Source organism: Gavialis gangeticus, unplaced genomic scaffold (assembly GCF_001723915.1).
Source record: "Gavialis gangeticus isolate Ggan-Ray unplaced genomic scaffold, GavGan_comp1, whole genome shotgun sequence".
In the NCBI taxonomy this organism is placed as follows: Eukaryota; Metazoa; Chordata; order Crocodylia; family Gavialidae; genus Gavialis; species Gavialis gangeticus.
In genome coordinates this window covers 25,628,892-25,649,580 of record NW_017728997.1, presented here as the reverse complement: position 1 = coordinate 25,649,580, position 20,689 = coordinate 25,628,892, and the positions used below count along the sequence as shown (strand labels likewise).

Genomic DNA, 20,689 nt, shown 5'->3' with positions numbered 1-20,689 from the left:
ACCTAGCGAACGTCTTCAATATCTACAGAGAAGATTTAGATAATTCCTGTTAAATTTTGTGAACACTGCAAATCCACTTAGAGATAATGGATTCAGATTGTTACAGAGTAACTGATCTCCTTACAGCATAAGACATCTAAATTTTGTTCTCAAAAACTACTCTCCTCATAAGAATAAACTTTCCAGAAATGTAGTTAAATTACAGGTCTTGGTAATTATTTCATGTATTGATTTTTATGAGCATACTTGGTCGTGCAAATGTGCATACATACAGAAAGTTATGTTAATTGTCCTTGCAGATGCTTTGGAAATCCGAGTCAGTCAAAAATCATTTCTGAGTTTGTGGTACACTCTTAAGATGTAACGGTGTATGCTCCAAACTTAATTGATTAGAGGAGGATAAATGGCACCCCCTAGTGGCTATACAAATTTATTAGATTATTTAATTTCTAGTTACACAAATAGGCTGATTTATCACTTCTTTTCTTTTCATGTGAACTTTATTATAATCCAATTAGGCAAGATGTCAACTGTAAATGTGCTGTGAGAGGGGTTCTTGCAGAGCACTTAAGCCCTAATTTATCTTTCATGTATGTTGGTTTTACTTTTGTCTTGAACAGTTACTCCTCGTTTAGAGTAATGAGTCTCCTTGGGTTTGTTAAATATGTTACAGTATTTTATTATTTCCTGTTTTAGCATCCAGTTATAAAACCAGCACTTTTCTGATGCTTAGCTAAATTTTTTACCTTTGTTTTCCCCCTTCTGTAACATTTTCACTCCCCTTTTCTTACTATAGGAATCCAAATTTGGGGGTGGAAACCAGAAAGGGAGCTGTCTACCAGGTCAAGAGTTCATTTTCTCCAAGCTTAGCTCTTTAATAATGAGATCTGTGTCTTCATGGAGTTCACCTTGTTTTGTGTAGTCTTTTTTGCTTATTTTAAACTTGGCCTTGGACTACTTAACCCTTGAATTTCCTTTACAGGATTGGATGCTGGCATGCTTAACAGCTTAGATAGGTCAAATCTATCACCCTAGAAATGATAGTTTCATTTACTGAGAGACCTCAACATGGGAGCCACCAAATGAAGCACATGTAGGTGTATCTATGCTGGTTATGTGATGTAGATGAGAAGGCATGCTGCTGAGCATACCCCACTTATCTGCTTCTGCTCACAGGCATCAAACCTGGAAGGACAATAAAGAAGCTGATTTGAGGGAGCTCCCCCAGCCACACGAGATCCTTGGTTCTGACATACTGGAGTGTAGTAGGGGGATGCCCCCAGGGTAGTTTTGCTACTGCATTTCTCAATTTGGTGTGTTTTAACAAGGAGCAGATGGGCAAGATGTACTCAGGAGCATCCTTCCTGAAATCACAGTGCATGTGTAGACAGGCTCATAGTGTCAGTATAAATCTTTTTAGAGACGGTGTGCGGAATAAATGTGTCTCTGAATGTAACTTTTGTGAACTGTGTACTTTCCATTTACACATAACTTTACCTTATTTGTTTTTAGTTTACTTGTCCCATTTATATCTTGTTTACCTTGACTAAGGCAGAGACTGTGACCCTTCGTTGTATATGTGCAGTGTCTATCACTGTTGCATTGTGTTAATGCTTAGATGTTTCCGTCGAGGCTCTTTTCTAAAGAGTTTCTTATTTGTTTGTCATTAGAGGGTGGAAACACAATACTGTACTTCACATATTTTTACTTTTGAAAACTTTATTTTAAGCCATGCACAGAATCTTGTATACAAGTATAATATTATGCTTATATACAACAATATGTAAAATATTACCTACCTATATACTACTATAAATGAAAATTCGTCATTAATAAATGAACTGCCTGGGGAGAGGATCCAAGTTGTGGTCTGCTACCATGTTGTATATTTCTGTTACAGTACACTGAACACAACACTGAACTCTCATTACTTTTGAATAAAATGAAAATAACTCAAATTAGGAAATACACATTTCACTAGAAGAGGGGAACAGTATGGAATAAATCCCGATTTAAAAATGTGCAAGAATAATTTTCATGCAATTCTGATAATTATGTAAAAAGGAGGGTCGCTTGGACATCCAATGGTCATTTGTGCAATTTTACAAATCTGCGTGATCATAGCTAAATTGCTGTTGGACACTCTGCTTGATAATGTTGTATGGTAACTGTACAGAGGACCAACAGCATTTGCTCCTTACAAGAGGTAACCTTTTAATAAAAGGTTAAAACAGCAATGGTTTCTTTGGGAATATTTTTGAAGACAGTGATATCTAGTGGAGGTGCTAGCAATAGGCCTGTACGAATAGGGAAGTATTTGATTCGATTTCGAATTCGGCAGATTCAGAGGACAGTGATTCAATTCGGATCACTGTCCTGAATCGATTTGGCTGAATTGGCTTCGGAAGATTTGGCGCTGATTCAGAAAGATTTGGTGATTCAGATCAGCCAGGGAGAGGCAGGCACAGCCAGGCAGCTGTACCTGCTTCTACCTGGGCTGGGAGGATGTAGGAGAAATCCCCATGGCTACCCTGCCTGGCCCCAGCCTAGTCCTGGCGCTTAAAAACAAAACAAAAAAACAAAAAACAAACAAACAAAAAAAAAGCCCCACATTCACCGGATTGGCAGTGGCAATTGGGGCCTCTGGGAGCTCATGGTAGAGCCGTGGGGATCACCCTCCCCCCACCTGGAACCCATGCACCAGTTGTCGCATCGTGCAGGTGCAGCACAGCTCAGCAGGGTGCCGTGCACAGTCTGGGAGCTGGGGCCGCTAGGGCTGAGTGCTGCCAGGCTGCGGTTGACAGGTGGAGCTGCCCCAGCTCCCGGACAGCATGCGGCACCTACCGAGCCACACTGCACCTGTGACTGCAGGGGGAGAGATGTTCGCTGCCTTATGCTGCGGCCACGAGCCCTCAGAGGCCCCAATGGCCGCTGCTAGAATCTGTGAGTATGGGGCTTTTTTTTAAAGAGCTGAGAGGCTTGACCGGGCAGAAGCTGGGGCTGGGGAGGGCCACTATGGGGACTTCTCCCACAGCTCCTCTGGCTGTGCCTAGATCTCCCTGGGCAGAGGGAGCCGTGGGGCCTATGCTGTCCTGCCACTTACCCAGCTGGCGCAGGACCGGGGGGGGCGGACAGCGTGATGCAGGCACAGCTCGCGCAGGGCATAGCCCCTGCTCCCAGTGCTGCCACGCCTTCATCAGCTGTGGGAGTGAGGGCTCTGCCTTGCTGCTGTTTGCCAGCTGGCACAGAAGGGTGCAGGATGCGGGTGCACCAGCGCTGGGACCAGGGGCTATGCCATGCTGCCGCTTGCCCCCTTCCTCCTGGAGTGAGCCACGCCTGTATCATGCACCATCCCCTGTCCCGGCTGGGCAAGTGGCAGCAGAGCAGAGCCCCTGCTACCAGCACTGACTTGCCTGCATCCCGTGCCCCCCCAACCTTCCTGAGTAACGTGCCCCCCCTGCCCTGGCTGGGCAGCTTGTCCCAGCCCCAATCCCTCCCTCCCGCACATCCCTTCCCTCCCCACTCTGCCAACCCACCCATATTTACTAGCTGGAGGCAGCTGTATCAGTTGCCTGTTTAGTCTATGGCCAAATCTTTTTGGAAGCTTTTCTGAATCGTTTCAGATGCTTCGAATCTGTTTGGAGCTTTTACTTGGTCTCCTGATTTGATTCAGATTCAGAGATTCAGTCCTCGAATCGGGCCAAATCTCCTCCAAATCGAATTGGCTACTGAAGCTTTGCCCAGCCTTTGCTACCAACTGTCAACTTAAGAAATTCTTGCACAGGCCTAATTTAAAAATACAACTTTTCTGTGGATTTGCTTTTTCTTTTTGCATCATTTTAGATCCCATCATGAACTCATATGCGTGATAAGAGTAAATAACAAAATGCAGTGATATTATTACTGTTTCCCTTATGAGTACGGGCTGGACTAGAAGGTAATGCCTGTTACTTGTTATTGTAACCTAACTTTTTTCTAAAGCATGTACTTGGAATATAACTTTAACATTGTTGTAAAACTTCACTTCTGAAAAAGAAAAATCAATTTCTGTTCCTCTATTTCCAGCATTAACTCTCAATCACTTTTTAATAGGACTTTGCCTGCAGTTGTTAAAATTATAGGAATAATTTATTCGTTCTTTGTCACAGAATATATTTACAATACATGTGGTAGTGATTTGAAACTGAAACCCTTAAGAATATAATCTTGTTGGCCAACATCTTTCAGTTTGCTCATCCTCAGAAATAAGTATAAATAAAATGAATATAAATGTTCTCATTTTGCCATAATTTTAAATAATGTTTGAACATACAATTTATATTGTCTGCCAATCTTCTTTTCCCCCTTTTCAATTTAACAGTGTTTTGATATCTTCTCCATTTGTTTCTGTTGTTCTTAATTTAAACTGTTGGTTTGTGTGTTCATCGTAGGAAGCCTTACATCGGGAACAAATGTTGGAACAGAAGTTGGCCACCCTTCAGCGACTGCTCGCTGTCACGCAGGAAGCTTCAGATACTAGTTGGCAGGTATCTGCATGCTTTCTTTTCATTTTTAGCCCTACAGGAATTGATATACATGGGTTATAAATCATCGCTGGCAACTTATAACTAATTTTAACTAGGAAAAATTAAAGCAGAATGATGGAAGGCTTAAAACTAGCTCTTTCCAACTTGGTTTAAGAGGCAACATTTTTAATTGATGAAGTAACATGGTGAACATCTGTGTTAGAACTAATCATTGCTCTTAATCAATCCAGTAAACTGAAGGTTTCTAAGGGAATTTCTGCATCTTTTTCAAAACGTTATTGTTATGAGCATTCTTGAGATGCTCACTGTTGGATTTTTTTGCTTTCTAAAATATGTTCTCTTAATTTGAATATATTACTTTTTCCAACAGGCTTTAATAGATGAAGACAGGCTGCTATCACGGCTAGAGGTTATGGGAAACCAATTACAAGCTTGTTCAAAAGTATGTCAGTTTTTTTGGACTGGTTGTATAGTTTTTAGAAATACTGAACCACAGCCCTCTGGAACCATTTTAAAGTGAAATAGTGGTACTAAATCAAACTTTCAGTGCAGTTTTGAAATTTCAAATGGGGTTTGCAAAGGTTCACACTGAACTGTTTCATTAAGTAATTGTTGATGAAAGTTAAGTTAAACTGGAAAATTTTTTGGTTACAGTTGTTCGTGATTATGTATTTCCTGGGACCTCTTATGATGCCAAGAACACATAAGGAAGCTAAATCTAGTTTAGACAGTTGCATTTTCAGCATTTATCAGTCATGTAGGTAATGTAGTTTTAGTTTTTTCTTGCAGTAGTGTATGCTGACATCTTATACGGTATTCTCTGTGGATGAACATTTCTAAATGTAAAATAACGCATGATGAGCATGGTATTTGAGATTTTAGAGAAGCAAAAGCATGCTGCAGATTACTAGTACCCTGAAAGTAATTTATTGATTCTTTTTTTCTTCGTAACATAGATTATAAAGAATCCTTTAAGATCATCTCCTCTATCAGGCCTCTCAGATTAGGACCTGTTGGCTTTCTAGTACAAAGGGACAAGTAAACTTTCTTAAACTGGAGTATGTGCAGAGCTGCTAGAGGGGACACAAAGGGAAGGAATGAGAAAACAGAAGCTAGAAAAGGGGAAATATAAATAAGGGGAAAATGCAAATGAAAGACTAGAGAGTTTACAGTTGTTGTAGTGTAATGACATAGTAGTACAATAGCATTACTTCTTTATAATCCATGACACATAGCAAATTTAAAAAGAGATTGAGGACCACTATGCTAACATGTCAAATTGGAGGTCTGGAGAGTTAGGCACAGTACTGCTAGTGCATCAGTTGGAATACACAGATTTTGTTTGAATTCTTGTTATAATCAAAACTAGTTCTAGAGATTTTTCTACTCTAAATGCTCAAAATCCTGTACTAGATAATACCAAGTCAAACCAATTGCTCTAAATATTTTATTGTCCTTATTGTTTTGTTACCGTAGCCAGAATTGTTTTACAGTCCTTGACAGAATGGGTCTTGATGAAAAATTAATGTGGATATTTTTTGTATACGAATCAAACTGTTAATCTATTTTAGGAGTTGCTGCTTTGAGTTATCCTAACTGTCTTCTATATTGCTACTTACAGAATCAAACAGAAGACAGTATACGAAAGGAACTTATAGCATTACAGGAAGACAAACACAATTATGAGACAACAGCCAAAGAGTCCCTGAGGCGGGTCCTACAGGAGAAAATTGAAGTGGTCAGAAAGCTCTCTGAAGTGGAGGTATTTGTATTTTATTTTATGACCACTTTCATAGGACTATTTAAGTCTTTCTAACTGCTAGTCTTTCAAGCCTGTCTGGCATCTACACTGCACCAGTGTGTGATAATGTTTATATTCCTGGATCAGGTACAGTTTGTTAGGAAGTTTTGAGGATGCATATTTTTTCCTGGTAGTCAGTCTCTGGCATAGTGAGCAAGTGAGAAGAACTTGATAACTAAGCTTCCTATTTTTCAGTTGTAGCCATGTTGGTTTAAAGACATAAGCAGGGTTACCATATGTCTGGGTTTTCCTGGACATGTCCTGTTTTCTGGCCCCCTATGCTGTGTCTAGGCAGGTTTTTAAAATAAGAGCCAATTTTCTGGATTTTTTTGCCTGTTCCTCTGCCCTCCTGGGCTGGCCACTTGGGGATTGGCTGTCAGGTATCATGTGCTCTCTGTGTGGGCTCCAGGGAGAGTCAGAGGGAATGGGAGACAATCGGTGTGAGACAGGTGAGGGGGGATGGGGGTGGGAAGGTAGAACTGGTGGTAGAAGGTAGCTGGTAAAATGCAGACAGTTTACCTGGGGTATCAGATGGCAGGCAGGTTATAATGTGCCATAAATCTTGTTTTTCAGCGTTTTCATGTTGAAACTAGTATATTGTATGAAATATGGAGGTTAACTGGTTTTAAATAAGATTTCTAAAACATATTTGGACCTGCAAGCTTAAGCATTTTAGAGTGCATCTAAAATTAAATTATTAGATGCAGTCCAACAGCTGGTTCTCATTCCATTTCTTCAAATCCATCCTCAGCCAACTGACTTCTTTTCTGTTTCACTAGTGACTTCTGCTCCTTTGCTATCTGTTTCTTCCCTCTTGCCCAATTCCATTCTCTTAAAAAAATAAATAAATAAAAAAATAAAAAAGTGTTAAACTCTATTTGCTGTAATTAAGCTCACCTTCTAATTTGCTTTTCTGCTTTCCTTACTTTTTCTTTATGTTCATATCCTAGATTAGCTTGTTACAAAGAATAGCTTGTGCTACTATAAGTAGCCTCATTGGCTTTAGGAATATGAGGAAAGTTGCACATATGCATATATATTTTCAAGCATATTCCTTAGATCAGTAGATGTTTGGTAATACTCAGTTCATCATTTATGCAAAGTGCTATTCAGTTTAAAGGTGACATAATCTATGAGACTGAAGATATTAATATGCTTATCTTTCGCTGCTTTAATTTTGCAACTTTTCAGGATAAGTTTGTCAAATATTGTAGTGGCTGCTGCAACAAGTATGCCTCTTCATTCTTGATTCTGTAATAGTCAGAACTCTTAATATAGGACACATTCATAGGGTATTTATTTCCTGGGTTGCTCTCTCAGAGAGAAAACATTTATTTGAACCCTAGCTTGGTTTTGTGTATATCCTCCACCTACCAAATCAGTGCCAGTCTGAGTCCTCCATCAGTGTGTGTAGATTATGTATAGTTAAATCATTTGTTTTCAAATAGGTGGTTTAATCACTTTGATAATGTAGTTATTCAAGAAATCTTAGCATAGATTTTGATTTAGGTTATACAATCTAGTTGCAAGTAACAAATTTACTTGTAATTGTGTGCTCTATAAAATATATTAAACACACTTTATCCCAAATGAAAGTGTGTCTGAACTCTACAGTAAATAGTCGCTTCCACAGAGGATTGCAAAGCTACATTGTTGTTGAAGGAGATCTATGTGTGAACCAAGAAAAAGATGATTTTCCTCCCTTCTTTATTGCTAGTAATTGTACTTATTTCCAAAACATACTTTAATACTTTTTTATACACAGATAGTTCATGTCGCTCCACTTAACATGTGATTCCTCTTACAGAGGCTATTAATATAGGTTCTGTTTTGGCAGCATGTTACATATCCATTTGGCTTCTATAGAAAATTATAGAAAAAAGGTGATTTTAATGTTATGATTACTGTCAGAAATTAGAAACTGAGGCATTTTACAGGCATTTGAAAGAAGTCATTTTAACTGATTACTCACATGACAAAATATTTTTGGCAATTATATACAGTAATTCCTTCCTTACAGCGAAGTTTAAGTAACACGGAAGATGAATGTACTCACCTGAAAGAAATGAATGAGCGGACTCAGGAAGAATTGAGAGAATTAGCCAATAAGTACAATGGAGCTGTAAATGAAATTAAAGACCTCTCTGACAAACTAAAGGTAAGGACAAACCTTTTATATAATAACTACCTGCAAAGCTACAATGGAAGCAGTACATATTTAAGTACAGATGTGTCACATTTATTTAAAGTAAAGAAAACTTTGCTTAAACTAACAACAGATAAATGGAGAAATAGATACCTCAATCCCCTTAACCCCTGTTTTCTTTGTTTTAGTTAAACGTACCTGAAATCTTTTGAAAAGAAACTTCCTTTGAGATGATTTAAAAAAAGGGGTTGTTTTCTCCTCTTCTTTTTTATTTGCTTAAATAACTATTTGATGTAAGCCTTTCTTACAGTTATAGGAAATACAAACTAAACAATTAAACAGACAGACTTTGCTATTTCACGACGCATCTCTGTGCAATGGCAACTAGAATGAAATAACACATAATATATAAGCTCATGAGCTGGATCCTGACATGCAGGTATGTGCAGTTTGTGGTGCTGCCCAAACCTTTTTGTGGTACCACAAATCCCACGTGTTGCACATTAAACCATGTGCAGTGTGGGTGGCTGGGGCAAAAGTTTATTATTATTATTAAACTGCGTGTATAGTTGGGAGAGACATTGGACAAGCTTTCAGGCCCAAAGCGCGCTTCAAGTCTGCTGTCTTTTTTGCAGTAGGTTAGGTGAGGAGAGGAAGATGGTGCTTCATTTTTTTTCTGATGTCCTCTGTTGCATATTTGGAGTTGTGTGTGTTAGCCTAAGGTTTGTAGATAGTAAGTCATCTAGGAATAATGTTATGTTTCTTGCACGAATTGAGGAAGTGGAAGTCACTGTGTAGCCTGGATTCTTTCTCTTCATGTTGTGGATTTTCCCTATAAATAGCAGATTTCGATAACTTCCCTGTCGTAGGGGCGGAGTGTTTTTTCCTGGACCATGATGGTTACATAGGAGAGAGAAGGTTTTGTTGTAGTGATACCTTTTATTGGATAGATTATATAGGTGGGAGAACTTTTGAACATGCTTTTGGGTACAAAACGCCCTCCATGTGCAATAAAAAGTATCCTAAAAGAAACTCCCTTCCTCCTGCTTAATTTTAAACCTCCTTTGTGGTAACCCTAACTAGTTGTAAGAAAAAGTCCACACCCAAAGAGCTCACAATACTGAATGTGTGGGAGAGATGAAGACAAGAAGGATAAGTATCTCTATGTTTTCAGAACTGGCAAAAGAGATGGAGACTGTCAGACACAGTTTTGGACTTGTAACTCAGGTTCCTTGAATCTTAGTAAAGGATCTGAAGCAGAACCACTTTTCCTGTCAAATTAAAAAAGTAAATTGCTGTTACCGGGGTGTAGGTGTTACTGATTATTGAAACAGTAATCACTACATTAGAAAAATTATGTTGGTGACCAAGAACCAAAATAGCCCACATTAGCAACTGTAAACTTATCTTCTAAACTTATCTTCTAAAATAAAAGTAGAAAGCACACTGAACATTCCAGTGTTAGAGTATTGGTTTCACAAATACAATTTTACTGTTGATGTTGAACGATTTGTTAAATAAGGATCAGGGTTACAGCTTTTTTTTTTTTTTTTAAGAATATGGAGAAAAATCTTTCAAAACTTCCTTTTATTTTGTCTGTTACCACCATGACAGCTTTTCTTTTTAAATTAACAAGGAAGAAGCCGCACACATTTCTATCAGATTTGTCAGTGGCCATACTATCCTGTTTGACAAACCAGACTGTTCTGGCTGGTGAACCAAGTAATGCTTACGGTGTTGTAGAAAGTTCTTGAACATTTGTACTAGTCCAGTAAAACTGTAATGTTTGATTTTTTAAATGATAAACTTAATTAAAATTGTAAATATTGCTCTGTCATGTTGTTTCCTCTGTTGTGTTCCAAGCAAGGTGTATCTGGATGAAAAAAAAACTGTAGGGTTTAGAGCCCTGGAATTGGGGAAAAAACAGGGATACAGAAAAAGCAGCTTCACATTGTGAAAACAGGAGGTCTCTGTGAGTTTACTACTGGAAATGAGTTTGGGAAAAGTTACACAAGTATATGAATGTTTCTAATGGTGGTGAATAAGGAAGTCGCTCCTGAATATTTATGTGAAAATGTAATTCATTTTTTTTTAAATGAACAGTTGATTTTTATTTTTTTTGAGTAGGTTGCAGAAGGAAAACAAGAAGAAATCCAGCAGAAGGGCTTGGCTGAGAAAAAAGAATTGCAACATAAAATAGATGAAATGGAAGAGAGAGAACAAGAACTTCAGGCAAAAATAGAAGCTTTGCAAGCTGACAGTGACTTCACCAATGAACGGCTAACTGCTTTACAAGGTTAGTCGCTAGTCAAAAAATGTTTTGGTTATTTATTTTTCTCTTAATCTGTGAAATATCTTTTTCTTGGAATTCTGTTTACAGTACGGTTAGAACATCTTCAAGAGAAAACTCTTAAAGAACACAACAGTTTAGGTAGGTGTAATATTAATGGTTTTTGTTTAAAGCTGGATTTCATCAATTTATTTATTATTATTGTAATGCTGTATTCCAGGTACTTCTGACCATTAGAAAAAAGAGTTTCAGATTACACATTCAGTAGCTCTTTCTCTTTAATTGCTGAATGCATTTTAGTATCACTTGTTAACATTTAAATAAACACGGATGTAACAATTGCCAGCAGAGGGTGCTGCTACTTTAAACTGTTTATCCAGACTAACTTTTGTCCTTCACTTTTTTCAGAGCTCAGTAGTGTTTGTACCAAAGAAAAGTTAAAAAAGAGGACCTTTATGTAATAGACGGTAGCTTTTGGGAGGTGGTTGTCTTTTTGTACATTTGATCAATGAAATAGAGCATGTGATGTGGGATGCTTGTCTAAAATTTCATTAGGGGGTATAACATGCTTGTTTGGAGTTGTTACTACTTGGATACTTGAGATAAAACAGCTGGGAGAGCCAGCTAAATTCCATAATGCTGTATACTAAAAAAGAAAAAAAACAGAAAACTTTTGCTTGGTTCCAGAAATAATACCCTTTCTCAATCCTAGGCATACAAGTTGATGACTTCATACCTAAAATTAATGGGAGCACAGAAAAAGGTAGTGTATAAAAATAGACTACCTTTTTTCTTATGGTTATTGTCTGAAAGTGCACAAATTCTATTTATCATTCAAAGGTTTTTTTTGGTTTTGTTTTATATTTCCTGTTTGGTTCTTTTTAACTAAAGAAAGAAATTAAGAAAGTTATAGATATAAATATAATATTTTAAATATAAAGTATAAATATCTAAACAGCATAAACTAAATCAGATTTTGGAAACTCAAGCAGGACTTTATCTACAATTCTAATAAACGGTTACATAGATCTGTTGTTTTAAAAAACAAATTTAAACTTATCTTTATGTCCTGCTAATGTCCCTCCAAATTATACTCAGTAAACCTTTTGAATGATCTAATTTAATTATGCTTTGGCAAGGTTTGTCTTTCTTCCTGTGTGCATGTTATTGTATATGGTAAGAATCCAAATTTAATAGAATTTTATGCTGTAGAATTGGTATTTTGAAAACATATTCTAAATTATACTAAAATAGAAAATATTTTTATACTAAAGAGAATTTAAAATAACTTATTTTGGTGTGGGCCAAAAATCCTTTAAGGTGTTCTTTTTCTCTGCTGTTTTAAGGCTTATCATTTGGAATTATCATGCTTGGTCACTAATCTTCATAAATAAACTGGCACATGATATTTTAAATATAAGTGCTCTTTTAAAAATGATCATAAGTGCCCTTAACCAAATGATTTTTTTTCTACAAAGTTTTTACTTTTTGGACCTTTTATTTTCATTGCACATTAATTATTTGTCATAATATCTAGTATCCAGTAGGGCTGTGCAAAGCTTTGGTCGCTGATTCAATTCGGCAGAAATTCAGCCCAATTCAGCGGCTGAATCTCCAAATCTGAATCGAATCAGGAGACCCTTTAATATCTCTGAATCAAATTGGAACTCTCTGAAACGATTCGGAGAGGTTTGGAAAGATTCAATGATTCAGCTATAGACACAGCTTTAAGTGTTTTTTTCTACATACCTCAAGGTACCAGGTGGCTTGTGAATGCTGAGATGCTGGGGTGGATGGAGCATCCCACAGGAGCTCGGCAGTGGACCCAGAAGTGGACCACAAGCACTTCTGGTCCACTTCTGAGTCCACCAGAGAGCATGCGGGGGACCCCACCCCACAGCTTGGCGACTGGTGCCTCCTGGGTCTGGGGGGAGAACCTGGGGTCCCCCTGCGGCTGATTGCACAGCCGGGGAGGGATGCAGGGTTGCAGGGAGCCCCCCATGCACTCAGTGGCAGACCTGGAACCACTTCAGGGTTCACCGCCAAGCACGTTGGGGCCTCCCCACACTCCTGTGGGACACTCCACCTGCCCCAGCATCACAGCGTTCATGAGCCATGCCTGGTATCTCGACTTATGTAGAAATATCATCTAAAGCTGTGTCTATGGCCGAATCACTGATTCTCCAAATTGGCATCAAATCTTCAGATTCGGATTCGGGCCAATTGGGACAGTGATCCAAATCAGCAAATTGAATCACTTTCCCCAATTCGGGCCGGATCAAATGTGGCCTGTTTTGCACACCCCTAGTATGCAGGGTTTTTTCATCTTCCAAGCATACATTCTCCGTTTCTCATGCTTAACGTTGCCCCCTGCCAGGCAAGTACTATTCCAGTCTTCTGAATTTCTCCAAATTGTTTCTACATTCTACAACTACTTTTTCTCAATTTATGCTCAGTTTTTTTTCACTAGAAGATTACTTGCTGCCTTTTACTGTAATTGGGCAGCAGAAGGAACTTCTGTTGATGTTTCATGGTTCTGGCTAACTTGTGAAGAAAATAACTAGTTAATACTGTTGGATGACTTTGTTGGCCCTCATATTTCTTTGCTATAGAAAGAAGAGGTTGATTAAATACTGAGAGAAGCTGTAAAATCCCCTAAGTTGAGTACTGGTCATGTCTGCTAACCTCCATGGCATTCCAAGCATTTAACAGTGATTCATATTAACATTGGGAAGAAAGAGGTCTAATGTCTACTGCATACAATGTTTCTCTGAGCTACTCACCTAAACAGTAGATTGAAGTATATTTACTTAGCATAGTGATAACTTTAATAAACCTTTAAGAATTTTTTCAAACTACATTTGTTTTCAATTTCCAAAATGATAGATTTGTATTTTTTATGAGAAGGTGTGTTCATATTTTTTGTAGTAAAATGCCATGTTCTTTCTCCTAAAATTGTGCCACTAGACATTGTGAAGTTTTATGTACAAACATTTTGGTGCACTATGAATCTTCCTATTAATCTTACATTTTCTTGATAATAGGAAAATATAAAGGGGCAGGCCCCTTTCACCCCCTCCTCCTCCTCAATAAATAATAGTGTTTGCAGAAAACTGAAATATTTATTCAAAAAAGGATACTGGACTCTTTGTTTAAAAAGAAAATAAAGCATATAGGTATCAGAATATCCATTGTATTGAAATCCAGTGTTTCACAAATTTAACTTTAGTTTCAGGAATTATCCCTAATTAGTAATATCTCGAAGTAGTGCACCCATAGCAATTCTTGTGATATTGAAAGTTATATTTACATTAGAAAAAAAAGAAAATTTCTTCCCTATTGTTGTAATAACAGTATTGCCATCTCTGACTATTCGAAGCTTAAGCAGCAGGCTCCCAAATATAATGGTAAATTAAGCTTAAAAAAAACCCAAGTTCTCCCTCTTCCTCTCCCTGTCCCTGCCACTCACTAGACTAACAAGCTAGCAACTGGCCTGTTTGTTCTCCCACTAAGGTTACTATATTGTCACCTTCTCTTATTATTCACTGTGCTTGCATATTTCCCACCCTCTTCAACAGGTCTCCTTCCCTTCCCAATTTCCCTATCTTATACCATGTTCTCCTGTGACCCTGTTCTTTCTGATGCCCCCTGAATTTCATTGACCACTTTGTGGTTTTGCGTCCTGTGTCCTAATACAGTGGTGCTCAACCTTTTGGCTGTGAGAGCCAGATTAATGGCCCAGGGCCAGTCCACAGGCTGGATGGAGCCCCGGATAACAGGATCAGGCCCTGGGGCCTGGCATCATTCTTTATCATTACATGCTGTAATGGCCCTGAATGCCTCATGCTGCCTTTGCCTGGTTCTTGCATGTTGGGATTGGGGCCCAGCATTGGCCCTGCTCAGCCCTATGGGTCTGGAAATTAGGCAGCAGGGGAGCTGTGGCACTGATCCTCTGCTGCCAGATTTGCAGACCTGTGGGGAACTCCGTGGGCCAAATGACATGGCTCTGCAGGCTGGATCTGTCCTGTAGGCCAAGGATTGAGCATCCTTGTCCTAATGCATTCCCTTTTTTGCATTTATTACAATATAATTTCTTGCACTTCTGCATTCTTTCATGCTTTGTCTGTCTTGTGACTAAGGGTCTGGTCAAATGACACCTCTACCAGTGTGCTATATGCCCATATGGATTACAGGAGGTTGAGAGCAGGTAGAAAAGCAGTGACTCAGAGGCATCTGTTCATAGTAGGTTCTATTACAGCACCTTGTCACTACATGACAAGCAGTTAATTGTCTGAGTGAGAAAATTACTATCCACTTAAATTTCATAGTTTCATAGTTGGTAGGGTCGGAAGGGACCTGAGCAGATCATCTAGTCTGACCCCCTACCATGGGCAGGAAAGAGTGCTGGGGTCAAACGACCCTGGCTAGGTGATTATCTAGCCTCCTTTTGAAGACCCCCAGGGTAGGAGCGAGCACCACTTCCCTTGGAAGTTGGTCCCAGATTCTAGCTGCCGTGACTGTGAAGTAGTGCCTCCTGATTATCTAATTGCAGGGGAGCATTTCACTGTAGGCAAACAGCCTATATTATCTGCACCCCTGTCATCTAGCGGTCAAGTGCTAAAATAACACCTACCCTAGAATAAAAATTGGCCGTCTGTGCACTCATGCTCCTGATGTAATTTACTCCGGTGTCTAAAGCTGATATAAATTATGCTGGTGTTAGTGTTGCATGGCCAGGCTCTGTACACAGCCAGTTTCACTGTTTCATCAAATGCTGCAGTATTGTACATTAGGGATGTCAAACTCAGTGTTGCCAGGTTTTGAATATGAAATTATTGTATTGGAAGCTCAAATTATTGTATTTTTGGGGGGACGGGAAGTATGCAAATAAGTAGTCTTTTTTTAAGTAACATCAGGTTGCCTTATACTGTTGTTCTATTTATTTAAGAGCATCTATAGCATTTAAAATAGAGCTTTTAGTATTATTACATAATGAGATTTAGTTATGTGATTGTTATGCAGTTACTTTATATTGCTCACTGTACATCCTCAATGAGTGAGTGAGAAGTGGGTCATCAAAGTTGAAGCATTTCCTTATTCTGAGGCATGCAGTTGTGAGAGAGTGCTGATGGCAAACCTGAAAGTTGGTTAAGACTCCTTGAGTGACTTGGGTTTTTCATATGCTGCATCAGTTAACTGCATCAAATAATCGTACGTTTTGATCACTTCTAGTGTTATTTATCGTACATCGTAGAAAGGTTGAAATGATTGTACAAATACGATTATTATCATACATCTGGCAACGCTGGTCGAACTTGCCTTGTTCCCTGGGCCAGATCTGGTACAGCACAGTAGCCACCCTGGTGGCAGGAAGGCAAGCAGTTCTGGGGCAGGCAGCCACTTGGTGTGGTGAGTGTGGCTCAAAGCAGCAGTGGGCCAAGTTACTGCAGGATGAGTGAGGGATGTATCTGCCCAAGGGCTTCAAATTTTGTTGCAGGGCATACCTACCATTAGCCATGCTCCAGACTTTCTGGCCTCAGCGTAGCCCGCTGGATGAGATGGAGTGGCTCCTCCTCTGACTGTATGTTTGACATACAGTTTAGAAGTAAGTTGTATAAGTTGGGACAAAAGAAGGTAAAATATTTTAGGTGCAACATATTTTTTTAAAGTTCCAGAGTCTTGTTATTTGTAAAATCCTAAGTTCAGTCCCTGAAGGTTTACTTAACTTGGTGCAGCTGATTACTTTTAACTACTGCAAGGAGTGTAACATCTGTGGCATTTTTACATATGAGGGTTTCCTTGGTCACAGTGCAGAAGAAGAAAATAGTGTAAGCTCAGAAACCAGGAACTTCTCATCTCTGTCACAAAGTGCTTTATTTTAGTAAAGTGAGTAATCACTAATACTCTCACATTATAGTTTGGGAAATGAAACCACAGTCAAGTTAAGTGACTTGCTAGAGTAAGAAGTAAATCAGTTGTATAGCTGAGAACAGAATTTGAGACTAGTTAATTTATCTAATCTAATTAAATTACTTAACTAGTTAAATTATCTTTTCAATGGACCATGTTTGTTCAGCCTTTGATACTGACTTCATATATTAACTTGGATAAAACTGCTTCATCTTTTTTGCCAGTTAATCCATCAGTGAAATTGCGGTGATCTTATCAAAAGTTATATAAAAACATGCAATAACACCTCCTCCTTGGAAGATAAGCACTAAGTATAGTCTTCAAGAGCCAAAACACTTGTCCTTGCAGGTCAGGAATTTTTGAGTCAACTCTTAAGATTGTAGAGTCATTTACGAGTAGGATAATGTTCACAGTGTAGGTTAGCTTCCACTCAGTATGCTCTTTTTACATTGGATCGGGTTGTTAGTTGAAAAGTCTTGTTTATTTTAAAAGTTGAAGCTATATGATCATTATTGCTTGTACTATAAAAGTGCTAAGAAACTCCAAGCTTAAGAATAAAGTACGGTAAAAAGATTTCTTAATCCCTGTGGCTCTTGGCGCACACATTTGTTGCATGTTATTTTCAGATATTACGCAACAAATCGTAACAAGCTAGACATTAAACCAGTTTTTTATTCCTGGACAAAAATGGCAAGTCGGCCACACACAAAAAGTTCCTCATTAAACAGCACCTTTTGTGGTGTGGAGGTATCCTGTGATAATTTTAACATGTGACTGGTTGGCATGTTATGATTTGTTGCATGATATTCTTACATAACACTCAACAAATTCAGTGTGTGCTAGGGGCCTTAGCATTGAGATTTGGTACTATTTTATTTTTCAGCTCTAATTTTTAAGCTAATTGAAAGGAACAGGATGGACCATCAGTTTGTGGGGCTGAATACTTAAGTAAACTGTAATCCTTGAGACCTTCCCATATTGTATCATTTTATTCCTTCTAAATTTATTTGTAATTTAAAACTTATTGGTGAGCACTTGGTTGAATATTTTTGGTATAACTAGAGATTAGAGGTAATGACATGGATGCCATTTGCCACCAGTTAAACTATTCTAATGATGCAGAATGTTTTTTTTTGGTCAAATGAATTGTTGCTACTGAATTTGTCAAAGATTTTTCAAAAACAGTAGCTTCGCTTTAGGTAAAGTACTTTTCCATTCATTCAACAACTTCAGTTAGAGTTTACTAGTATTCAAAGGTAGCTGCACATGAAAAATAATCTCAATTAAAATATACTTTCTCAATATTTTCACCAGCTAGGTCTAAAGGACAATCAATATGCCTCTGTCTCCAAAAAGATTTCTTGATTATTTCAAAAGAATAGGTCATGTCTGTTTGCATATTAAACTGACTCAACTTCTTGAAATTTTTTTGCAACAGAATAAGAAATATTGTTAATCTACAATTCGGTGTGCATCAACTCTAGGATAAGATAATGCAAACTTAAGTGTTTCTTTCTTTACTAGAGCACTTTCTTTCAAAGAGTGGAGGGGACTGCACTTTTATTCATCAGTTCATAGAATGCCAGAGTGAGTACACAGCATTCATCACATTCACTTTAAAATGGAAATAAAATATGTAACTAAAATTAGGATATATTTGTCAGTAGCAAAATGTGTTGTAGTGTAAAATTGAAGCACTTTGTAATCAAGCAAAGCTCTTTTGGGATAGGAATACCTTTTTGTTCATGTAAAGTTACGACTGTCTGTGCTTAACAGTTAACTTACCATTGCTTTTTATCAACTAGAAAAAAATTGGCCCCGTGCAGTTTAAGGCTGACCTAATTTTGTAACCTTGATGGAAAATAAGGGAACCTTCAAACCTGAATATTTTTGCCAATTAAAACAAATATTGCAGGCTGCAGCAGAGAGATAGAAATGAGGTAATGGTGCCTTCTCTCTCTCCTCTGCACAGCTCTGTAATGTATCTGATAATTGAAAGTCTTACAGTATAAATTGCACTAGATCAAGTGACTGTAGAAAAGGATTTGTGGGGAAAGGGAGACTTGTAGTGTTATGTGAAAAAGTAGGAAATGCTTTGTGGAATGTAACACTGACTTTCTAACACGGTGTTTTTCAAAGCAAATTACTTTGAGAGGATAGGAAGTAGCAAAGTAGTTCAGTCTGTTTGGAGAAGATTGATTGAAATCAATTAGATTGATTACTGAAAAAATGATCAGGATGTTACTGTTTTGCTGCCTCTGAGATCTAGGTCAAATATATCAACTTGGTAGAAAGCTGAACGTGCTATCAAAATGTAAGTAGAGAATAGGCCTTTTTTAAAAAGCGGGGCAATACGAGAAAAAGAAAGGGTTTTTTTCCCCACTTCAATTGAAATATAGAGGACTTTACAGAATTCATTAGACATAAGTTTTGTGAATCCTTAACTTAGCTTATGCACTACTGAAATTGAGCAAACTATGGAACCAAAAACTAATCATTAAGGTTAGAGTGTGAGGTTTGTTTCACTTAAAATAATCAGTATATGAGAACATAAAAATGCAGCAAAGGTTCATTTTAAAATTAAAGATGTGCTGTAGTTATCTGAATTTATGGAATGTTCCAAAATTTCCCCAAAAGAATTTAAAGAGGAAGTTCTTCTTAGTAGCTGTAAACCTAACAGATTTTATAAGCTTCTTTTTCTTAAGGCATAGTGAAAGTGAACTTGGTGTACTAAATGTTTGATAAAGTGAATATACATGAGTTTTGTATAGCTGATCAAAGGAGCTTCACGTTTAGTATCACAGGGATGTTCTGTTTGCATGTGCACATGTAATCACTGTTTACTGACAACTCTAATTTAACCCGGCCAATTAACATCATTTTAGCCAAGATCTGCAAACCAAAGATGAATAGTCTGGTTGCAGTTGGGAAGAAAAAGTGACTATGATTATTTAACTGAAAAGACTCCAACATGTCTTTGAAGTGGAATGTGAAAGGGAAAACAGGGAGAGAGAGCCTGGAATATAAAACATGTAGAAAAAGGCAGGGAGAATTTGTTTATTGAAAGCACAGACAAAAACTTACAAAGATATTATTTATAACAGTAACATTGTTTCTAAAATCACTAGCCATCAACATCATGGATAGGGATGTATGTAAATGTAAATGCACTTGCTTTTCTAGCAGAAGGTAAATTTATCTCTCCAACTAAACAAGAAACAAAATAAGATATTATTAATCAGCAGTTCCCAAAATGTAATTTTGTCAGTTAAGACATTGCCAACCTGAGCATTCAGCTAGGCCCTAAACAGCTGTGAAATTAAAAATAGGCTCCTTTTGTTTACCTTCTGGATTTTGAATACATATATAACACCTGAGTCATGCTTTAAAGCCCTTTCAGAAGCCATGAAGGCTAGAAAACTACTTAATTAAAAAGAAACAGCTTAGCTGTTCAATATATTTATAGGGGTTTACAAATGTAACTGAATATTATGGGACTCGTAATAAAACTTAGAGTTGACAGTCCTAGCCTAGGACTATGACTAGTCCTCAGAACTGGTGATATGATACTTTCCTTCTAGATTCCAGAAATTCTTTGAATTGTCCAGGTTTTTTTATTGCAAAGAGGGAAATTGGAGAATCACAGAAAATCCTTGGAAATAAGGAGCCACCAGCCTAGTGATGTTTACTTGGTTCTGCTACTTCATAAGAGACATAAAGGAGCTCTAAAGACAGGAGCTGCCAGACAAGCAAGCGAGAAATAACCAGGGAATAAGAGTGAGGCATCCTTGTAGAATGTCATAAAAGGGTGCCCCAGTGGATAAGGGTAGAGAGGAGAAGAAAGGAAGTGTGTTCTCACTAAGAGAACAGGCACCCCTTCTTTCAAAGTAAGAGATGGGGAAAGAAAGGAAAGCAGATAGAAAATGAAATGAAGAGCATAAGAAAATGAGGCAATTAACTCTTAAAAAGGACAACCTGCTAATTGTATTAAATGCATAAATACTTGGTGATGTTTT

The 20,689-nt window shown here is 37.9% G+C and overlaps 1 protein-coding gene across 11 annotated transcripts in view; it reads left to right on the top strand.

Moving 5' to 3' along the window:
• The window catches only part of SLMAP (sarcolemma associated protein), a 200,255-nt gene that overhangs the window by 118,450 nt on the left and 61,116 nt on the right, over positions 1-20,689 (top strand). For 5 of the 11 annotated variants that reach the window (XM_019504984.1, XM_019504976.1, XM_019504981.1 and 2 more), the window contains exons 6-13: positions 4,431-4,526; positions 4,897-4,968; positions 6,148-6,288; positions 8,348-8,485; positions 10,601-10,769; positions 10,854-10,904; positions 11,476-11,526; positions 18,198-18,260. In XM_019504984.1, the coding sequence (XP_019360529.1) occupies positions 4,431-4,526; positions 4,897-4,968; positions 6,148-6,288; positions 8,348-8,485; positions 10,601-10,769; positions 10,854-10,904; positions 11,476-11,526; positions 18,198-18,260 (781 nt within the window). The remainder of the gene's footprint in view (positions 1-4,430; positions 4,527-4,896; positions 4,969-6,147; positions 6,289-8,347; positions 8,486-10,600; positions 10,770-10,853; positions 10,905-11,475; positions 11,527-18,197; positions 18,261-20,689) is intronic. The other 6 variants (XM_019504979.1, XM_019504978.1, XM_019504983.1 and 3 more) reach the window with 4 other exon arrangements.